The following is a 22,269-nucleotide window of genomic DNA, read 5'->3' as shown; positions in this document are numbered from 1 at the left end:
TTATTGTTTGACTTTCTAAAATGATAAACATAATTCAAAAAAATATTAGTGATACGTTACAAGAATTAGCAAATACCTAATTCAAATTATTCATTATCACCATTCAAAGCATAGAGGAAATATAAAGAGCCAAATCATATATTTTACATAATCGAATGCACTTAAACCATGTCCTAATGTGCTTAAATCATATAACCTAGTCGAATGCACATAAATCATAGTACCAAGTCAAATGCACCTAAACCATGGTACTTATATGAATGCACCTAAACCATGGTACCTATATGAATGCACCTAAATCATGGTACCTATATGAATGCACCTAAATCATAGTACCTGTATGAATGTACCTTAATCATTTAGGTACTATCAATTAGGTCTTATCCATTCGGTATGGTCGGTTAGGTACTATATAGTGTATGTCCGATTAATTTGGTACGGTCAATTAAGTTGTGATTTCACATTCTATTTTCTCAATTTGTATTTTTTTTCATTTATCTCTGGATTCACCTTCAATTTGGCATCTAAAAGCCCCTTTTTTTCTCCTTTCTTCCGAATACAACAAGATTTTTGGTTTGTAAGTTTTATGGCTTTTTTTGTTTGATCATGGTTTCTGAGTTTTCTGGGTTCTTTGATTGGAATAACACATGGAGATTTATGTTATAACAAACATGTTAATTATGGATCTAGTTAATTAAGCATTCTTGAAAAATTAATTATATATTTGTTTCTCTAATTGGTTTTAAAGAGTAATAAGGGTAAATAGGGAAGCTAAAAATGCAATAAATTTATTAAAAATGATTAAATGTGACATGGAATACTATAATCTGACATGGATGACTATTTTTAGTTTTTAATCTTACATACGGTATTATTGAAAAAGCAATCTTATTTAGGGATTAAAATGAAGTTTTCTAAAAAAATAATGAAAAATGTAGGAGAAAAAATTGAGAAGATTAAAATTATGTCATAACTGTTTAATGAAAGTCAATATCTCTCCCACTTGTGAAAGCTTACCAAATGTGAGTTTAAATAAATTTTCCACACGCAAATTTGTTATTTTGAGACGTGTAAAAAGCAAAAGCCAAAGCCAGGGATCCGGGTTCCTTTGAGAACGTCAGAAGGTCTAGATTTAGCGAAAGATCTCCAGCAAAGTATCATCTTCGTTTATCCAATCAAATCCAACTTTTCTAAATTACATGACGAAGCCAAATGAGACCCGCAAATCATGCATATTCATGACACAATGCATTACCAGCTTTAAGCTCAACTTTGAAGGGAACTTCCTTTCTCATTTCAAAATTTTCTCTTCCTTCTGGTCAAATTCCCATTATCATCAAGGACATCATCATTTGCAATTTGTGTAGCTTTAAATGGGAATTAGATTTTAATTTGCAAAAAAAATGAAAAAGGTTAATCCATGCCATGCCCAAAAACGTATTAATTTATAGAGGGAAAAGAGAACTTGGGGTATATATTTTTCCAATAGGGCGGATGTTTTTTTTTCCTTTCTTTTATATAAGATCGATAGGTGGGATTCACTATCTCCAATAGATCCCGGACAATGCATCAAGGGTACACAAATTTTCTCTATACAATGAAGAATAAAATATAATATCACTTTATAGGCTAGTCTGGTTTTCGATTTTTGAATTCATGTTCCTTTTTTTTCTTTTCTTTTTTAACAAATAATAGGATAATTTATACTAAATTCATCTAAACTACGAAGAGGAAGAATCGAACACAGGACCTCTAGTGCAAGAACAAATGTTTTTAACAACTAGAGCTACAAACCACTTGCAAATTAATGTTCTTTTGTTACTTTATTTCGCAAGGTTTTGGTTGATGTTCCCTTGTTTTGTCTTTTCTTTTTATTATTAGTTAATAAAATAAATTTATGAAGGGGACAATATTTCGAGAGAAAAGGTAGGTGCCTCGCACGTGACTATTGGTGTAGAACTAGTCTTGCATAATTCTGTTATACAATTTAATTTAATTTTGTAATTTGCAGTGCTGACCATTGAGTTTGAGACTTTACGTACAAGCCAAATTAGGTTAAGCCATTTGCAAAGGTTCCAAAATCGTAAAATTCATAACACACATCATTACAACCAGAATAATAGATCAACATCAGCATGAAGAATATCATTAGTTGCATAATCTATCATTGGGATGAAGTTTCTTGATAAAAGGAAGGTTTTATGCAAATTAATTAACAAACCCACCTGTCCAGAAGAAAAGTAGTATAACATGTGCTAAGCAATGAGGTTGGGGTGATTTTCTAGGGCACGCTTTGGGTTGAATCAAGGAGACAGGACCACTGACTAGGATTCACAATTCTTAAGAGAATGTCCCTTGCATTGGTTAGCCCAACACTGACATTAAAAAGAAATACCTATACACAAAGATCTCCATGAAAGCTGAGCTTCAAGGACATAAAACACATTAAACAATTGTACAACAAAAGCTTAAAGTGGTAATCGCTTTCTAGCCCTTGATCTTAATCATAGGTGTTATAATTGCTAATCCCTTTTGTATAAAAGCAAAATCATGTGCCGCTAAACACTATTTCCACTCGTTGTTTTGCTACTTCTACTATATCATATCTTAATATTCCTTCGCTGAAACATGATGCATATGGACATATAGTGGAAGCAGCAAAATAGTATAGTACTGGAAATAGATTCATTTCCAAGTTTTACTTGTGGAAGCTCTTGGGTGGTGGGTGTTATGATGGCATGGGATGAGCCTTAATAACTCAAGATACATGTAATGATGAAGAGAATGATTTGGATCTTAGATATAAAATTTGCTGCTAATTTTTTTTTTTTTTTTTTTTTGGTAATAAAAAACAGGTTTTGGGAGTTAATCATTGGGGGATGAAATGATGATGATGAAAATGATATATTAAAGGACAACGGACATTGGGTTAGGGATTTTTTCCTGATTTGAGATTAGTTTTTCAACTGTGGGGTTGGTCGATATGATAAGGGTTTTGGAGTGGGTTATGATTATGGGTTTGCATGGGAAAAGATGGGTTGAAAGAGAAAGCAAAGCTTGTAGGAGGAATATTAAAATTACTCATGGACTCAATTTTTTGGCCTAAATTTTCAAGTGCCTTGACCTGTGACCTCAAGAACTTGAGATAATTTGCAGCCTCATCAAGCATTGATGCAGTGTCCATCTTGCTTCCACCAGGAACCAGCCTTTGCAAAACCCTAATTCTCTCACTGATCCTCTCCCTCCTTTGCCTTGCAGCCGCAGTCTGTGGATCAGATGATATTTTCACATTCTTCCTCTTTGGCCTCTCCACCATCTCCAGCCCCAAGTTCACAGGTCTGAAAGCCGCAGCACGATAAATCATCTCTTTCATCTGTGCAATGGCCTCGGGATCAGGTTCTTCAATAGACAAAGTTGGCACAGATGAAGATGGCTGTCGAAAGCTGATGTTGGATGAGCTTGGACGCTTGTTATCGGATCTGAGTTTCTTCGGCTTTGGTGGGTTTTCAGAGATGAGCCTAAAACCGCCTTCACTAGTAGAAGAATAATCTGTTTGAAGAAGACCGAAGTGACTATAATTTGCTTCGTGCAATTTGGGCTCACTTTGATCATGGCTTCTCTTTGTGGAATTTGGCTTACCTTGGATTTGGACATATAAATCTGATGAGCTTTGAGAGACTACAGTTTCGTTGTTCTCAGAATCTCCAGACGAGATTGCACTATTATTGCCTGCTCCAAAGTTCCACAAGTTTCTTCTGCAATCCGAAAAAAGCATAGAAATACCATCGTCGTCTTCTACAGATGTGTCGGTGTTGCTATTAGTGCCTGAGAGCAAGCAATCCAAGGACTCAACAGAGCAAGTCGTTGCTGGCTTAGCCTTGACATGTTGATCTTGTAAGCCATGAAAATTGGCTTGTGGTTGTACATGTTTCCCAATAATGCCATAATGATCAGCAGCCATGAAAGTACTAGTGCTCAGTGAACTCATCAAATTATAAGGCCTGCTGATATTCAAAGGGGATTGACACAATTCATCAGCTCTCAAAGTTGGCATATCATGCACTGAATCCAAACCACAACGATTTTTCTGATGAGCAATTTGATATGTGCCAATATTGCTTGGTCTTTCAGTATTTGAATTCATAATCACATGAGATGTTTGGACCTTCGGAAGCTCTTGGATTGGAATGAAGGCACTGGAACTTGAATTGGACAACAACAAGCTTTCTTCAAGATCATGTACTTGATGATTGCTCCATAATAAGGTTGATGTATTTGTGATGTGTGAGCCGTCCCAATCCAAACCGTCCATTGATTGCAAACCTACATTAAGTTGTTTTGTAGATTTCTGTTCAGAAAGGGTACAAATATGATGTAATAATACTTGAAACAATGCCCATATGACATAATGAACTAACATATTGATGCATGTATATAATATACATATTTCTATATTTCATCTCTTAAGGATATGTTATTGGCATTCCAAAAACGTCGTTCAAAACTACTTTCTTATACAAATTTTTTCTTGTGTTTTTCTCATAATGACATTTTTAGAATGTCAATAACAACTCTCTTAGTTAAATGTGCCAGATTTTAATGTTTCTAATCTATCCATGTAATACCAAAGGAAATTTCATGATGACATACCAGTACCAGATCCAGCTGCCAACCGATATTAGAATATCAAGGGAGGAGCCAAAAAAGACCAAGAAATGAGTTGCTTTAGTGACTTCAATGCTTTCTTTCTCAACAGAGCCAAAATCAAACCTCAGCTTCAGCTTTGTATTTTGTTAGCAATTTTGTCACTTTTAAAAACTGCATGCCATCTTTAATTTCAGCTGTATCATCAAAATTGTGATTGCCAAGGGAACAAAACAACCATATCTTAGGTCAGTTTTGGCAACTTTAAACTGTGCCACACATAGGGACAATCACAGAGAGAAACTCAAAGAAGAAGCAGCTCAAAATTAAATTCATACATGAAACATATTTAAATTTAAAAGACAAGTACGTAATCAAATAAAGAAAGAAATACATGAGAGCAAAGAAAGATGAGATAAATATATTGGGAAATTAAATGTTGAGGATGAAAGCTTTTCCCTACCTTAATGAACAGCCATGGAGCACCTATACATATATTGATAGTGTTTTGTTAGTTGGTTGTGGCATGCTTATGTAGATAGGGAGTTTTTAAATAAAGGCCAAGGAAACAAAGGGTAGCTCCAATTTTTAAATATATAAAAAAATATTGGTAATAGTACTTGAGCATGTAGAATATGAGGAAAAGAGAGAACTTATTAAAATATCAATTTTAACAGTTGAAAAGAAGTATATAATGGGTTCGGAAAAGATAAGGCTTTTGGTCAGTTTAGTGGGGGTGTAAGAGTATATTTTTGCAGATGGGGAGCATGATCAGAGAAGCATTTTGAATCCTAAACAATTGAATTATTTAAATATTTTGTTTGTTTTTTTGTATTGTTTTACTGGGAAAGTTAACTCTGACCTCCTTTTGCTTGCTTAATTATACCATTCCATGCGCACTGTAAAGTTGCAGTAGTAATTTTAATTGCAGTTAGAGAGAATAGAGTGATCACAGCAGCATCTTTACAGTACCACTACTGTCTTTCTAAAAGATTTCTATTAATCATAGTTTTAATCATAACTACTTTTAGAGTATGCACTTTCTACTAAATTACTTTTTCTTGGTAAATACTTGCATATGGTACCACAACTAGATAACATTATAGGTAGTAACCTGGCCGCAGGGTCTGAAAATTTGATGCGTTTAAGATCTCTAAATTTTGTGAAAACATTTGTGATCTTATGAGAAAGGGTATTGGTACACTTTAATCAAACCATTACTATTTTACAATGTAATCAAGTTCACATATAATGTCTACAACTTAACTATAATGACAATATCATTATATGTTATTACAATTTTTCTTCAATAGTATAGTATAGTATAGAAAATGAGCGATCAAAATTGAATTGAGAAAATACTATTTTTACTTATTTGTCAAATGGATATAAAACGGATTATCTAGTAATTCGGACTATTGAAGACTTGCCCTTGTTATTAACTATATAACCTTACCATGTTTATATAAACTTGGATTATAACCTCATCTTTCTTGTAGTTCAATCGTTGTAACACCATTAAACGTGAAAGTAGGGAGTTGAAAAGTAAATAATTAACAAAAATAGGTACTTACACGATGTCCACTAATAGCGACTTGCAGCTATATTGTATTAAAATTTTCATGGTGTAATATTCATTGTTGGTACATGGTATAATAAACAATATCATTTTATAACATTTATTATTATTACGTAATTCTAAACAGTAAATTTTGACGATTATAATGTAATTTTTTAACAAATGGTATTGTAAAATTTCACTATGATAATACTTCCTAACAAGTCATTCACGATTAATTGATATGGCTTTTTAGCCAAAATAGTATTTGAGATTGGCATAACTCATCATTTTGGTCCTTGACATGGAAGTCGATAGAAGTCGATAGAAGTGGTCCTTGAGTTTGTCCACCGTAAAATCATTTTGATCATTCCGTGGAAAACTTGTCAATATATGTCCTTGATGTGGAGAGGTTGGTTTAACAAACATACCCTTAAAATGTGGTCACATGGGTCATTCACATGATAATTTAACGAGGATATTAATAGATTTTTCACGGAATAACCAAAATGATTTGTGGTGGACAAACTCAAAAATTACTCCTATCGATTTTCATTGTTAAGAACTAAAGTGAAGAGTCATTTTGGCTAACAAGCCTAATTGACATACATGCTTAAAAACTTAATACTTATATGACTTGTGTATGTGCACTTAATAGACTGTAGAGAAACATAGTGCAATTGTGTACTTCACCGTACATATATTCAAAAATTATTTCTATTCATGAGTTATATTTTTTTTATTATAAGTTGTATTCTATACCAATCTACATATTAAGAGGAAAAAAAATATTTAAATCCTAAACACAATGAGTTAAAAAGAAATATCTTAACTATCATGACAATTCACTACTTGCCTTTTATCATCTACATTATACATCAAATATTTACCAAACTTGGTGCGTAGTAAAAATGATGATTGATGATAGAATACAATGTGTAAACACTAAAGATAATATGCTCAGTTATTATTAGAATTTCCAACTTGGGCATACATAAAAATTAATAGTGGGATGTTTAGAACATGACAGTTGTTGGCAGGCAATTGCAAGCAAAGACAGTCAGAGGAGAGGAGAAGATAGCATGGACCAAGTTACAAATCGAATTTTGTCTTATCACATTCACATCGATCCTAAGTTAGCATGTATATGGTTCCTTCCAATATTTCTCAGCGGTAATATAATTCTTTATCTGTTACTCTAGAGAGAGAATGAGGAGCAGGCAGGGTTCTGAGTCCTACCCACATGCGCCCCATCTCATTACAGCTCAGTGAATGGGTTGCCATTGCCCATTGCATCTGCTAATTACTAGTACACATCTCTCTCTCTCTCTCTCTCTCTCTCTCTCTCTCTCTCATGCAGTGTTATATTAATATTTGTCAACTCTCATGCTTTTCTTCACCCCCTTCTGCAGATCATCAGTGGCAAATATAGAACGGAAACATATGATTTTCTTGAAAGATATCTTTGAAACCGTAAAAGATTTATATAATATATATACATATATACAACAAGTTACAATAATAAACCAACAACTGAATTATGCAATATATTCATAATTTTCATATTATTACAAATTGCAGGGGAAAAGACATGAGACTACCTCGTTTTGGCTAAAAGATATATATGTATATCAGCTAGAATAGGCTGGACTGGAGTAGATTGCCTTTGAAATCTGCTAGTCTGAATTATTAGTACGTCAAATATCGCTGCGCACCAACTATTTGAATTGAACCGATCGCCTACCCTTTTACTATATACGTTTATGTATGTATGTGTATATATATATATATATATATATATATATGCTTTTGTATGCACGTTAACAGCATTTGTTTATGGATTACTGGCCCAGTTGAATTATATGCATCTACATGTTGTGCATTGTGACAAATAGTCATCAAGTAGAGAATGACTATTTTTCTCTAATATGAGTCTCATTTCACGTGATCAAATTTTGGATTAAAGGTCTTTTTTATTTACAAGTTAAAGGTCACAACCCACAACACAACAACAACAACAACAACAACAACAACAACAAAGCCTTTTTATTTACAAGTTAATGGTCACAACCCAAAGGAAGAAAAATTAGTTCATGCAATAGGGGATTAGGCAAGTCAAATTACACATTAGGATTCAGACTACGACTGCTATCCCCCTCAAAGCAATTGGAAGAAGCTAGGCCCCCAATAGAACGGCCCCTCGTCTCCTTAAGTACACGAGCCAAGAAAACCCAACTAATTATTTGTGTGGTTACAAACCTCAAGTAAAGCATTTAACAGAAAATCTGGAGTTTCTTTGAACCAAAGTCCCTCAGTGTTCATTAGTTTTACACCGCATGTAGTGAAACATGGATGAAGAAATATTACTCATTCTCTCAACAAACTCTATAACGTGGAAGCTAAGATAAATTACAGAGATAAGCTGCAACCATAGTGGTCAACTCCATAATTAGCTAAGTAATCCACCAACTGATTACCTTCACGACATATATATGAGAGACCAACACATGCATATTAGATTAAATATTTTTATTTTCTTTCTGCTTTAGGAATACTAATTACGGATCATTAAGAATAAAAATGCCTAGAAGTTTAGATCACAAAATAAAATATATGATATTAATACTAAACCTAATAAACTCTCGTTACCAACCCATATTATAATATGAAGAGGCATTATACAACATGATTATGTTTCAGTATCACCTAATATTTTTTTCCCCAGTACATGGAGTATATGTAGTTGAAGATAGAGCATTTTACCCATAAACAAAGTGTCGTAATTCAAAATTTTAATTTATATAAGGGAATTATATTGGTACTCTAAATTTTTTTAGGAAAAGATAGCTTGCTTGCTTAGTGATTGCACCAAGGAAGCCGCACAATGCCAAATGAAGTCTCTGGGCTTCCCGTGTACTCATCCTTTTGCGCGTGCTTTTCTTATGCTTACTATAAAAATGTGGAGTAGTGTTTATCGATGAGAAAAATGGTATAATTCTATCATTTTATTGTATTAAGTCCGATTTATTTTAGATTGAAAATGAAATGGATTTTCATACGCCTAATTTCTTTCCTGGCATACTTTCCTTTATTATTACCATTTAAATTGAATCGGTCAATCATAAAGAAAATAATTGACAAACATGTGTGTCCGAATGCCTACTAAAATAAAACCACATATGCTAACTATATATGCTTACCAGACCAAAAAAAAAAAAAAAAAAAAAACACTATACATATGTTTACCTTTGTATCGAAAGAACTATATATGTTTTACGTAAATGATATATATATCGTCAGGCCCTTTAAGGTAAGAGATTTTCACTCTTTTCAAAAAATTAGGATTAATTATGGGACCCACTCTACATCCAATTTTAACAATCCGAACCGTCTGTTTTGTAAGTCTCGATTCATAGAGAATTCTTGCAAAAAATTCAATTCAATTCAATTTGAAACCGACCTATTTAATTATCACAATGAAATTCATTGTTTCTTATAGAACAAAATGTTAGTTAATTTCTTTGAACTTAATTAGATGTCTCAAATATTTTCAATTTGGCTAATATTTTGCAAAAATAATCTAAAAGGTGAAACTTGAAAAATAAACGATTCGGATAGTTGAAATTTGATGAGGTGTAGACTCCACAACTAATTCCTATCTTTGAAAAAAATGGAGAGCCGTTCCCTTTAAAGGCCTCCTATATATCATATAACATGATGTGATGTATCCATTCAAGTGCATTTGGGTATAGCAAGAAGATGATAGATTCTAAGTCAAAACAGGTCTTATGTAAACAAATTGTCTCTAAGATGTATTCAAAATGTCTTCTATAGTACGTTCATTTTCAGAATTATTATACATTGTAATTAACTTTGAGACATTTACGTAATTTTACAACAATAAAATAGGACATTGAATATTCCACAAATGAACAGTCATATTTAAATATTTAAACTTAACTGCTACAAAAAAGATATATCATTCGACTACAAATCAAAACATTTAAAAATACACATAGAAATTAGAAGAATACATAAAAATATTTATCAATTTTCCCTCTTCACCGAACATTGTAGTCACACCAATCTTTAATGTCGGCAAGTGACCTTCTACTACAGTGGTTAAGAGGAGTGTTATCCTTACACCACGACGTGAGTTCAAATCCTATCGGTTTCCTAATTTAATATCTAATATAATAAATATATCAGTTTTTACAAACAAAAATAAAAAAGTAAATAAAATTTTTTAGTGCCGACTTGTAGTAAAACTCCATACTATTAACCCAACATCATATTACTTGGGATTACGATCTATTAGTATTTATCTTCAATTATTTGTAAAATGTCTTAGATTCAATTTTCACCAACGTGATGAATTTGATAATCCGGTGGGCCCATACTTTTGGGCACGGTGGTGAAGAAGTGGTCCATGTCTCTAGAGAATACATTGTCAAACTCCATATTAAATGACTTCAGCTATCTCCCGCGTTATTTATGGCCTTCTTCTGGTGGAGATGTCGGCTCAGAATACTCAGACGACACCAACTCAACCTGGATCGGGCTGGCCCGATTCATCAACTGGTCCCAAACGAAACCCCCAAACTAGTGAAGTAGGCCCCCACAGACTTCCCTCATTCTATTATTACGGGTTACACGTGAACCAAATTCTGTGTTCACACGTGGCGCCATATCATTGGAAGTGAAGCTGATGGGATAGGCAAGTCCACGTGGGATATCAGGACAGTTGTGAAGTGGGACCATCTAATTGGAAGTCGGAATCTCCCTTCCAATTAACATTATCCTGGAGAAGTTCGATCAGGGTTCTAGATTATCTTTGATATGGATGTGGTGCACTGGATTTTTTCTATCTTTCATAATCTTTCACAATCATTCTGGCATTATTCCAATTATTATTTGGAAACTTTAATAAAAAGCTCCCGATTTTGTTTACTTTAAAGAAAAATAATATTTTTACATTAAAAATCAATAATGGTATTATTCACTTTATCATTTATTTTGTTCTTATTGTTAAAATTTAAAGTTTTCAATTCATTTTTATTAGTTTTCCTTTATTATTTTCACTGAAATACTATTCAACTATGTTACTGATTTGATAAAGCAATAAACAAAAGAGAAGAAAAAACTAGGTTAATGAAGTCGGATTTAGATCTCATTCGGATCTTTTTTGTGAAGATCTTCACATTCCATCTGTTCATTGTACATCGTGCAATCTTAAATCATTTAAAATTTTTTTATTTAAAATTAAACCCAAACAATACTTAACAAAAGCTGACCGCACGATGTACGATAAACAGACAAGATGTGAAGATCCTCATCCAATGAAGTCAACATGTATTTTTCCTAATGTGTACCTAATGCATATAATAAAGTCCCTAATTACACTAAATACATCATTACAACAGTATCTCAAATTAAATGTTAATCTCTTCACCGAAGAACACAGCACAGTATGCAAAAAAACCAAAAAAAAAAAAAAAAAAAAAAACAAGGAAGAGAAAAATGGCCTAGCTAGCTAGGTACATAATCTCTGCCAACTATTTGGATTTTAACTCTTGGAAACCAAACTTAGAGTTGCATTAACCATTGAACATTGTACCGTACTTCGTTCCATGGCGATTTCATGTAAAGACATTTACCAGTTTCTACCTTGTCATGTGCTTGATGCGTAGCGAAAGCGAATGAGACAGAATTCTTTATGACATAGGGCCCTTCATATATGTATTGAGAATTTTTTACTCATAACATGAACACATCAAGAATTTTCAAAATTTAAAGGACACATTGAATTTAATAGAGAAAATTAAAAGAAGTGTATAATACATCTAAGTGGGAGGTAGAGAGTAGTGTAACCACTAAATTTTTTGAAATATAGGAAGAAAATACAAAAAAAGTTTGGTTTGAATAGTTTGACACAAAGATGAGAGCAAAGAGGAGAGATGCAAATAATAGTTAATTAGGCTCCTTTAGAAATAATATCAAAGTCGATTTTAAAACCCTATTCCTGAGTTTCACGAAACCACAAAGAAAAAACAAACAAAACTGTTAAATAAGTAAAAGATACAACGTCTTTCGACTCAACTTCGTCATGAGAGGTAGAAACCACTCTAATTCTTTCGTGGCTCCGCCCACTTGTTCTGGTAGACCGGATTTGATATTCTGGAAGTCTGATGCAAACCATTAAAATGAATTCTTTCGCTTAAGTGACCTAGCAAGATGGTTCAACGGCTGCACATTCCTAATTTACTATCACCATGTTTCGCGTAGCTTGATAGCTCAGAGTATGGCTTATTTGACGTGATAATGATGATTTCACACCTAGTATGAGTAATTTTTCAGTGTCTCGGAAACACATTCCAGTACACCAAAATATAAGTGATTGAATTTTATTTTTAAATATCTAACCACTTGTATTATGAAATTTAATATGTCAGGCCATGTTTTCGGTATATTAAAAATCTCTCAATAGGATGGGTGCACTTCAATTTAGCCACCTTGAGTAAATAAACGAACCCATTCGTAAATTTCTTTCGATTTAATGCAAGACATTAAAGCCATCAAACGTCTATTATAAAAGTGGACTGGTTTGTTCTCACCCAAAAAAAAAAACAAAAAGTGGACTGGTTTGTTGTTGTCTTAGGCTTTTGATGCGTCGTACAATGTCCAAACCCTTTCTTCAGTAGACATCCATGTAGTGAAAATTTACTTTGAACTCTATAATTTTTCAATTGTTGCAATTTAACTCATGTAATTAACTAATGGTTGCAATTCAAGGATAATGAGTTTATTTTGGTCATTTTTTTTATGGAAAAGTTGATGAAAATAAGCTTGTTGTCTTTGAAGTAAAGATTTAAAAGAAATAATTTTTTTAATTGTGGGCCCCGACCTATGCTGACCTCTATGTAGCTTTGCCACTGAGTGATAGGGTCTTGAGTAAGTGTTCGGGCTATTAGATAGCCTTGATATCGTGTTATGGTATCCGTTTTCACGTAGTTTAGTTGTAGAAGAATGATCACTTACTTTTGTAAAACTTTGGCTTCTCCAAATCCCATGTGAAGATTCCTTATCATTTTGTAACTCATACACATGAGGCTTGGATTACGGTTGCTCATCCAACCTACATTTTTCCCTACTCAAAGAAATTGTATAGGGCCAGACCCCCGATAACATGTACCCTTTCTTCCCTCTGCCATTGCCCAATGAACATAAACAAGAAAACCCTATAAGTTATATATTGGTTATAATCCTCAAGTAAAGTGTCACTAATAACATCCATAGGTTCCTCAAAATAAATCATTTTTGTATCAAGGGACAATCCAAATCAAGCCAAGCGATGTGAAACCTCATTTGCATGATACTGAGTGTAATGCACATCTAAAGTTGGCACTTGCCAAACAATATACCTTTACCACATGTGAATCACTAGTAGAAAAAAGCTCATCTACCACGTTCAATGCCCATGATAGATTGCAATCCACCACATGCACTATGTCCGTTAGTAATCTAGATGTGATAAAAAGTCTTAGTTTCTACCACGGACTATGCCCGTTGTCCAATGTGAGATAAACACAGATTGCGCCCGTGGTTGATTGAGATCTAACACCACATTCATTATGACCGTTGTGAATTCCAAATTGACCACGTCTAATGACCGTCATAAAAAAATTTCCAAAAAAAAAAATAATAATAAATCATTTAATATAGAAACAAATTTACTACAATATAATAATTACATAAACAAATCGCAAAATCCAATATTACAAATTGCACACTAAAGCTAACAATGAGTTATACTGGAAATATCAAACTATCCACACATTATCAAATAGGCCTCCAATAACAAGAACACTTGAAGACTTCAGATTTCTTTGAACATCTCCAAACAAAGGACCTTGAGAGTGAACTACTACCCCTAATACTTGCACCTCAGCAATTGCTGCTCTCTCTATTTGCATGGACATAAGCATATGGATCACAAGAAAAAAAATCTTGTACTCGTAAACCACCAAATTCAATCTCAAAGTCCCTCATCCAGAAATGTTCAACAAAGTGGTCATTTAAATGGCAACTATGCAAACCCTTGGTAATGAATTGAAAATGAAGGTGGGAGATTTTTCTTGTGAAAAATGTCGCATCACGGTGGACCATAGATCATGGGTCATGTCCAACTCCTCTACAGCCTACAATCAGGCTCACCGGAAGCATGGCCCATTCGGCCCCTTTGCAAGTGGACACAAAGTTTTGTCCAATCTGAAGGCCTTAGATTAACAACTCAGAAAAGGCCCAAAGCCCAAGAGACGGGGCTCTCAAGTGGAAGTATCATTGTCTCTAGGGGTGGGCATAAAAGAGTTGCATGTCTACGATGACATGAAGGTGTCTCAGATATGTGCGTGATAAACTTGATTCTGCCGCGGGTATCTTTCCCAGTGATGTTATAGGAGCGATGGGTGAAAAACAGTTCTACAAAATGACAAAAGCTATCGTCAAGTAAGTACCTTTGTTTAATGGCCGCTGCAACCATTTTTGTAAAATTTCCATATATGTTGTATTCTGCTAGACACCTTTGCATTTCTGCATTACTATTTTTTTTTTTTTATACCAAACGATATTCTACTTCTCTTCTAGTCGTTGCAATTGACTTATTGCTTCTCATGTAGTGCTGTTGCTGATGTGTCAGGAATGAATCTTATCCTCAGTTGTGCTACTTCAAAACTTTCATCATGCATCCAATACCTTTATTTATTTGTATTTCATTACACTATCGTGTTTCGAGTCTAGATTTTGCATCGGTTTCTGATTCAACTTTTCTACCACTGTTTTCAGTCAACAAAGTATTTGCAGTGCAAGCCTTTGAGTTGCATAGGCTAATAAAAGTGCAAAGGTTGATTGCTGGATCACCCCATCTATTATTTGAAGCCTGATTTGTTAAATTCTACGAGACTATGACCTCAGATGAATAAAATGAATAAAAAACGGTGATGTGAGGATTCTGGAATTGTACAGAATTGCAAAGAGAAGAGAGAATGTTCTTCAGAAAATCACTTCATTCATCACACCTCACACCTCACACCTCACACCTCACACCTCACACCAAACATGTGTGCAGGTATATTACCGTTAGAGGAGAGAGAGAGAGTGAGATATTCTCTCTTTCCATTACAATTAAATCCAACCATTCATGTAATCTGCCCTATAAGAAGTTACAAGAGTCAATGCAGATTACTAACTCCAAGATTACATCTTAGCTGCACACTTGGACTATAATCCAACAGCTTACATTCAACCTGGAAACTAAGGCTTAATTAAACACATCTCTAGCACAAACACTTATATTCCAACATGATTTTCTGAGCAAAACCACAGAAAAAGTACCTCCAGCAAAGAAGATAAGATTGGAGCATGCTCTAGGACCCCTACCCTAAATGTTAAACCGAAAGAACATTCTCAGAAGCATAACTCTCACATCCAATGTGTTGACGAATGCGAAGATGGGAAGCTCCCTCTTCCTTCTGTCAACAACGGTATCAGCAGCACCACAGGATTTGTAAGCCAGGAATCACATTATCGTCAATATTCAAGCAAGGGATGGGAACTGGGGTGCCAAATTTACTTTCTACATACTGCCCCCCTCACAGCATACCAATCGTAAATTCATCTTTGTCGAGGTCAGCTGTTGAGAATATGATCCTTTTTTTGGAGGCCACTCATATGGCCCGGAAAATCAGCTATCGCTTCGGGAAGTTAACTTCACTAGGCAAGTAAGGCATTGCCACACTAAGAACGTCCAAGCTTCAAAACGGAGTGATTTACAGGGAAGTACAAGAAGTAGCCCCTCAGACAGGACCACAGGAAATGTGCTTCCTCTCTTCCCTATTGCTCCACAACTTCAGGAACATACTCAAAAAGCGCAATCAAGTGAGCATCAGACGCGCGATCAAGGGTGTTCCACACAATACTAAACTGGCATCTGAATAAGCAGCCCGTATATTCTTGTCAATACAAGAGGAGAGGAAATAAATGGTTGTCTAGTTTATCTCTGCAGTTACGAGACATGTAGAGCGGGAAACTAATATACATTTGTTTCACTTTATCAAATTAATGTTTGGCAGTTCAATATCTGTAATCTATACTTGTTATAAAATGCAAAAGTACAAAGTAACAATGAAAGTCTTATTCGGTGTCTACAAATTGAGAGCTTAGAGAAAAGGATGCTTTGGGAGGTAGGTTATCATATTCAAACATTGGCCTCTTTAGAGGTGCAGGCCTAAACAAGTTTTTTCTTATTAAAAACTTGGGTACCTTTTTGGTAGACTTGTCATTCGTGTCGTGTTTTGGTATTCATGTCATTTCCGTATTATACCCAATAACTTAATGGGTCGTGTCGTGTAATAATTGTTAAAATAAACAGGGTAATATGACCCAATCCGAAATCGACTCGATAATGTTATCAGGTACTATGACCCGACCTGTTATCCGTTAAGAAAAATATATTTAAATTAATAAATAATGAAAATGAAAAACATAATTTGACCCAAAAAAACGTAAAACATAATACTAAATTAGTATATACATACCACATTGTCACATAAATATTACGTCAAAACATAAAAAATAAAAATAAAATAAAATAAAAACTAAAAAAAACATTTGTCTTTCAAGTTTACATACCCAAAATAAGAGCCTAATGAAAAAACATTCGTACATACTACAAAATACAAAGGTTCAAAGATATGCAAAATGAAAAGAGTTACGTTTCAAGATTGAGGAACCTTGCATGTTTTTGACAATAAAACCCTTCAATTTTCATCAATCACCAAAGGAAATGGTATTAAAACTTTGGCTTGATATATTGTCTTCAAGAGTTATATTGACGATGTTTTCACTAAGGTTTTCCATAATCCATAAACTATAGATCTAAATTTAACCGTTGATTGTCGTTTATATTTACACTCCATTCTTCTCACCATTTTTTTTTCGGATTTTCTTTTTTGAAAACATGATCTCTTAAAGGATGCATAAAGATGAATGGTTCGGATCATTGATATTACGTTCAGAGTTTTACCATTAGTGAAAATATAGCTAGAAGTTTATAAAGTCTCTAGAAACTATATAACATCAATTAATATTTTAGTTGATCGTAAATATCGGAATATCATATCAACGATTCAAACAATTTATTTTTCTAAATTTGCTAAAAGATCACTTTTCAAAAAAAGAAAATCTAAAAAATGAAATTCGGTGAGTAGAATAAAGTGAAAACGACAATAGACGATTAAATTTAAATTCAAGGTTAAGGATTATGGTGTCAGATTTCAGAGTTGACCCCTTCAAGAAAGTTGTAAAACTTGTCATTATGAGTGATTATATATATATATATATAAAGCTTGTCATTATAAGTGATTGTGTATATATATATATATTTTTTTTTTTTACATTTTTCACACTTTTACAATAATTATTATTAATTTTATTATCAAATAAAAAAACACCATTCATGAGATTTGGAGTGTCACAGCCCGTTCCGAAATGTTGTAATATTAATTGGTCTTGAACGTGGAAGTTCCTAATTTACCCTTGGACGTTAAAGTGTGTTGTGTGTATTATGTACTTAAGTTGGTCAATTCTAATAGTTCCTAAGTTCTTGGAAAAAGACTTAGGCTTGTTACTTTGTTTTGTGGGTTAGTAACCAACTAGGATCACACACACACCTATCCCCTTGCTTGTGTACTCTCTCTCCTCCTTCTCTCAATTTTTTGCAACGTCCGTACATGCGTACAGGCAATTTTTGAACCATTCCATTTAGGCACGGATCGACGAGGAGAGTAGGACCTTTGAGTTCATTGTAGGCTCCTAAGTCCATTTGTACCATTTATAGGAAGGGAAAGCTTAGAAAACCCGAGAACCCAAGATCCCAGTTTTGAGGTATTGTTCATGCAGTCGTAAATGCATGATTTTTAGAGGATTTCAAGCTTATAGGAAGCTTAGGGACATTTCCACGAAGCTTGGAGAAGAAAAATGACATAATTTGGATGTCGGGAAGTCGAGATCGATGCATGTGAAGTTTGATCGGATTATCGAAGGTCCTCCGGCAAATTTCCATGGATTTTAGGTCCCAAAACAGGTATGGTTGTGTTCTATTCGTCCTGAGCTTCAATTTGGTTTAAGCTTCATGAAATTTGGTGGACAATTGAGTGAGAAATGAAGGTTTTATTATTTCCCAGAAACTGACAATGCAGAGGTCACTAGCGCCAGACTCCGGCTAGCTGAGGAAGACGAAGGAGTATATTCCGTCAAAATTGATGGAATATTCCAACAACAAAAGGTAACACCGTTAACGTCTGTTAAGGTTTTAACGGAATATTCCGCAGAATATTCCTAACGGCAGTTAGGATTCTTTTAGGGTTACCCACGCGTGGGTCATTGGAAACTTTTTCTAAAAATATGGGGATGTTCGTGAGGTTGTGTAGATCACGTTGGCATGTTTAAACATCCCATTTGAGCAATGTATGAGAAGTTATTAACTAGTTTTGTCTATGTGCTTTAAATAACGTTTATTCAGTTATTTCGCATATAGGTGAGACCTATCCCGAGGAAGAGCGTAGTCAAGGGCGACTCGGGGGCTACGACCCTTAGACATACTAGTGAGTGGGCTTTTGGTTTTACATATATATGTATATGCTTGGTATCTTTCCCAGAAAATGCATTTAAATGAGTTATGATTTAAATTGCCATGCCAAATGTTTTACATTTAGAATATGCATATGATGTTTGCATATATATATATATATATATATATAATTGTGGTACTGTGGACGCTCAGGTAAGCCCCAGGTGAGTTTATGAATTGTGAATGTGGATAACGGTTGTGATTAATTGAGAAACATTGAGCTCATGAACCTGCACCCTGGTGTTAGTGATTTAGCAGAGATATGGCACATGCCTGTATATAATGTCACCTCCCACACCATATGCTCACATTGGATCCAATTTAGGTGCACAGTCTTGTCGTACAGATCATCATAGGTGGTTCTGACTTGTAGGTGACCAGCGATTTATCGCACAGCTATCCTGAGAGCGTAGCATTGAGCATAACTATATTACACTCAATCTTGTCATACAGACCCTTACAGTGGTTCTGACTCGTGTGCAATGTAATGCCGTATAGGTCACTTAAGGTGACTCTGGGTAGATTGACTAATGAGCTATGAATTCAACCGTACAGACCTTTGCAAGGGTTTCGACTAATATGTTATTTTTCATGAATTTATTTTCACCTGAGTGACTTATTCTGTTTTATATTTTGGACATGGCATACTTTGAATATGGATATGTGAAGCATGAATTGATATATATATATATATATATATATTTATTTATTTATTTATATTCCATTTCTGGGAAAGTTATACATGTTTTACGGCAAGGGGTTAGAGCATTTGATAAATGAAATGGTTTTGAAAAGCTTTGTTTTTGCCCACTCACACTTTCTGTTTTGTGCCCCTCCAAGTTTTAGATAAGCTTGTTCGTTGGTGGCTCACGAAGATTGATTGGAGGTTCTGACAGACTATCACAAATGTAGGGCATCTTTGGGTGTCGTTTAATTAGTACCTGTTTTATGGACTAAATTTAGGCTACTCACGCTCTGATTGTGTATTCACACATATTCTAACTCTTGTCCTAACTAGCACTCTTATGAGTTAGTTTTCATTTATTCATATTCTCTATTATCATTTTTGCTTCTGCACTGTGCATATGGTTACGTCACCCTCACATGACGGCCAGTATACCCTGATTCGGGTCGGGGTGTGTCATGGAGGGTTTTTAAAAATCTAAACTACCATGTAACCATCACCTAGGCGTAGCTCACGAGTGTTTATATATGCTTTCACATTCTTCAGACTTATACATTAATGATTATGAATTTATTTATTTTGAACTCCCTTAAAAATACTATTCATAAGGGTTTGTATGGCTTTAACAATTCAAATGACGATGTACCATCCTTAAAGCGTAGAGGATGCAATTACAAGCATTTGCATATTTTTTTTCACATTTCTCGCACTTGTAAATTAATTATTATAATTTTTAATGTGTTTGGTATTTTTAAATTATTTGATATTTTTATTTTTAATGTGTTTTATAATTTTTTTAATCTCACTATTTGCCTATAGTATATTATAAAAATAAATAAACAAATAAAACTTAAATTTTTAAAATTGATATAGAATAATAATACTATAATAATTAATAAACAATAGATACATATCCATTATATCTATTATATTTTATAGCAAGTTTTTTTGGTTTAAAAAATTAAAATCATCAAAATAACCTTTTTTCTTATCGTGTCAAAACAGGTTATCCACGTGTCACTCTCGTGTAAACTTGTTAAGGACCCGTTATTAACGGGTTCTTATTGTGTAACCTGATAACGACCCGATTAGTTATCGTGTTAACCCAAAACCCATTATTTCCGTGTCGTACACGTATTATGTCAACGGGTCATGTAAGAAATTGTCAGGTCTACTTTTTGAGTAGAATAAAACCATTGTATATAAAAAGTTTAGAGTTAGTTACACTCTGCACCTCCAGTTTAAGATTAGCAACATTTTAGTCCTTGTTTCTTAAAAATAGGCACTTTATTACCTTCGGAACGAATGCTTGAATGCTCTGAGGTGAAGGAAAATGAAGCAAAGGCAAAAATCCTCAGAACGAAGAACGAAGTTAAGAAAAAGAGGTTAATGTTGAAATGGAATTGGCTGTTGCCGAAAAAGCCTTTTCTCTCGAATGCTTTGACATCTACATCAAGCAATTGCGAAGTGCTACTGGTCAGTGCTTTCTTCTTGTATTATGGGAAAGGCGCACTTAGAACCACTCCTATTGTAGTGGTTTCCTTCTTCACTCTAAGTTGAACTGATTTAGTGAAGCATATGGTGTAGTGTTAGACTAAAAAACAAAATAATAATAAATTCTAATATTATATCGTTTAATTCATAATTTATTCCTAATTCTAGAAACCTCTTCGTCCATTAACCTCTTTTTATTCCTCATTTTTCTCAGTCCCGCCCTCATCCTCTTTTTTTACCCTCTCCCTCTCTGCCTTCTATCTCAAGTCACAGAAAAGGAAGAAACTGGCTCTAATTCTCTTGCACTTAAGCTTCCAAGAAGGACCCAAAGTCTTGAGCGAAGTTTATTTGTTTTCAATGTTCTTGGGAAAATGCCTCTACGCGGGGTCACTGATTCGCGTGTAGATGTTATTCTGCTTTATGCGCGGGAAAGTCAATTCACCGTCATCTTCCTAGGCCATTGATCTGGGCCGACCTAGACTCTTCTTGGAGTTGGAGCCAGGCGATTTGAGACTTGTTAGAGGAGTTGGTGTGTTGAGTCGACGATTCAATGGCGGAGGGTGTGAAAGTCCAACGGCGGAGTCATCAAGCTTCTTTTTGGGGAAATCAAACCCGTTTTCCAGTGGAGTTGGCGAAGGGAAGCAGACGAACGACTGAGGAATGAAACAAGTCTTAGCTAGTCCTACGGTGTTTGTGTGGAAATTTAATGTTGGGCTTTGTGAGGATAAAGGTCCAAGAATAAAAAAGCAAAAGGAAGATTGGGCTTAGATAAGAACATGGGTCTAAGAAGAATTAAAAACCATTTTAGCAAGGCATAGGCCACATGCCTATATAAGAAGTGATGGACGACATGAAGGCACCTCACCATCAGCAAAAAAACACTTTTCAAGGGTATGGATGGTAAATTAAGGGTGACTCACTATCCTCTAAAGGCCATTAGCAAAAGGCAAAGCTTGAATAGTTGGGCTAAAATGTCTATAAAAGTAGAAAGGGGCACCAGATATAAGGACACTCAACCAATCAATCAAAAAACATCCGACTTTGCTTTCAAACAAGCAAGAAAGCAAAAAGCTGCATTTTGTCCATATTCCCCCTTTTCAGTCATAAATCCCCATGGAAAGCCATTTTTTGTCAAGCTTAGAACCTTTGCTACCTTCCCCCAGTGTTGTACTATCGATTCCCTCTAGTAAATTCTATTTGCAT

General features: G+C 34.4%; 1 protein-coding gene across 3 annotated transcripts; it reads right to left on the bottom strand.

The window, feature by feature from the left end:
- Positions 1-2,668: 2,668 nt before the first annotated feature.
- On the bottom strand, positions 2,669-5,130 carry LOC126583160 (transcription factor bHLH87-like). 3 transcript variants are annotated; one of them, XM_050247464.1, is made up of 3 exons: positions 5,108-5,126; positions 4,651-4,841; positions 2,669-4,323 (listed from the first exon to the last, which is right to left on the bottom strand). In XM_050247464.1, exon 3 carries the CDS (start codon positions 4,310-4,312, stop codon positions 2,963-2,965), a length of 1,350 nt encoding a protein of 449 aa, XP_050103421.1. In that variant the 5' UTR covers positions 4,313-4,323; positions 4,651-4,841; positions 5,108-5,126; the 3' UTR covers positions 2,669-2,962. The 3 variants fall into 3 exon arrangements, with proteins under 3 accessions (XP_050103421.1, XP_050103422.1, XP_050103420.1); XM_050247465.1 differs by lacking the exon at positions 4,651-4,841 and having other exon boundaries at positions 5,108-5,130; XM_050247463.1 differs by lacking the exon at positions 5,108-5,126 and having other exon boundaries at positions 4,651-4,950.
- Between the last annotated feature and the right edge of the window lie 17,139 nt (positions 5,131-22,269).

Source organism: Malus sylvestris, chromosome 9, assembly GCF_916048215.2.
Source record: "Malus sylvestris chromosome 9, drMalSylv7.2, whole genome shotgun sequence".
Lineage (NCBI taxonomy): Eukaryota > Viridiplantae > Streptophyta > Magnoliopsida > Rosales > Rosaceae > Malus > Malus sylvestris.
The sequence above is the reverse complement of the archived record's forward strand: the minus strand, read 5'-3'. Positions and strand labels throughout refer to the sequence as shown.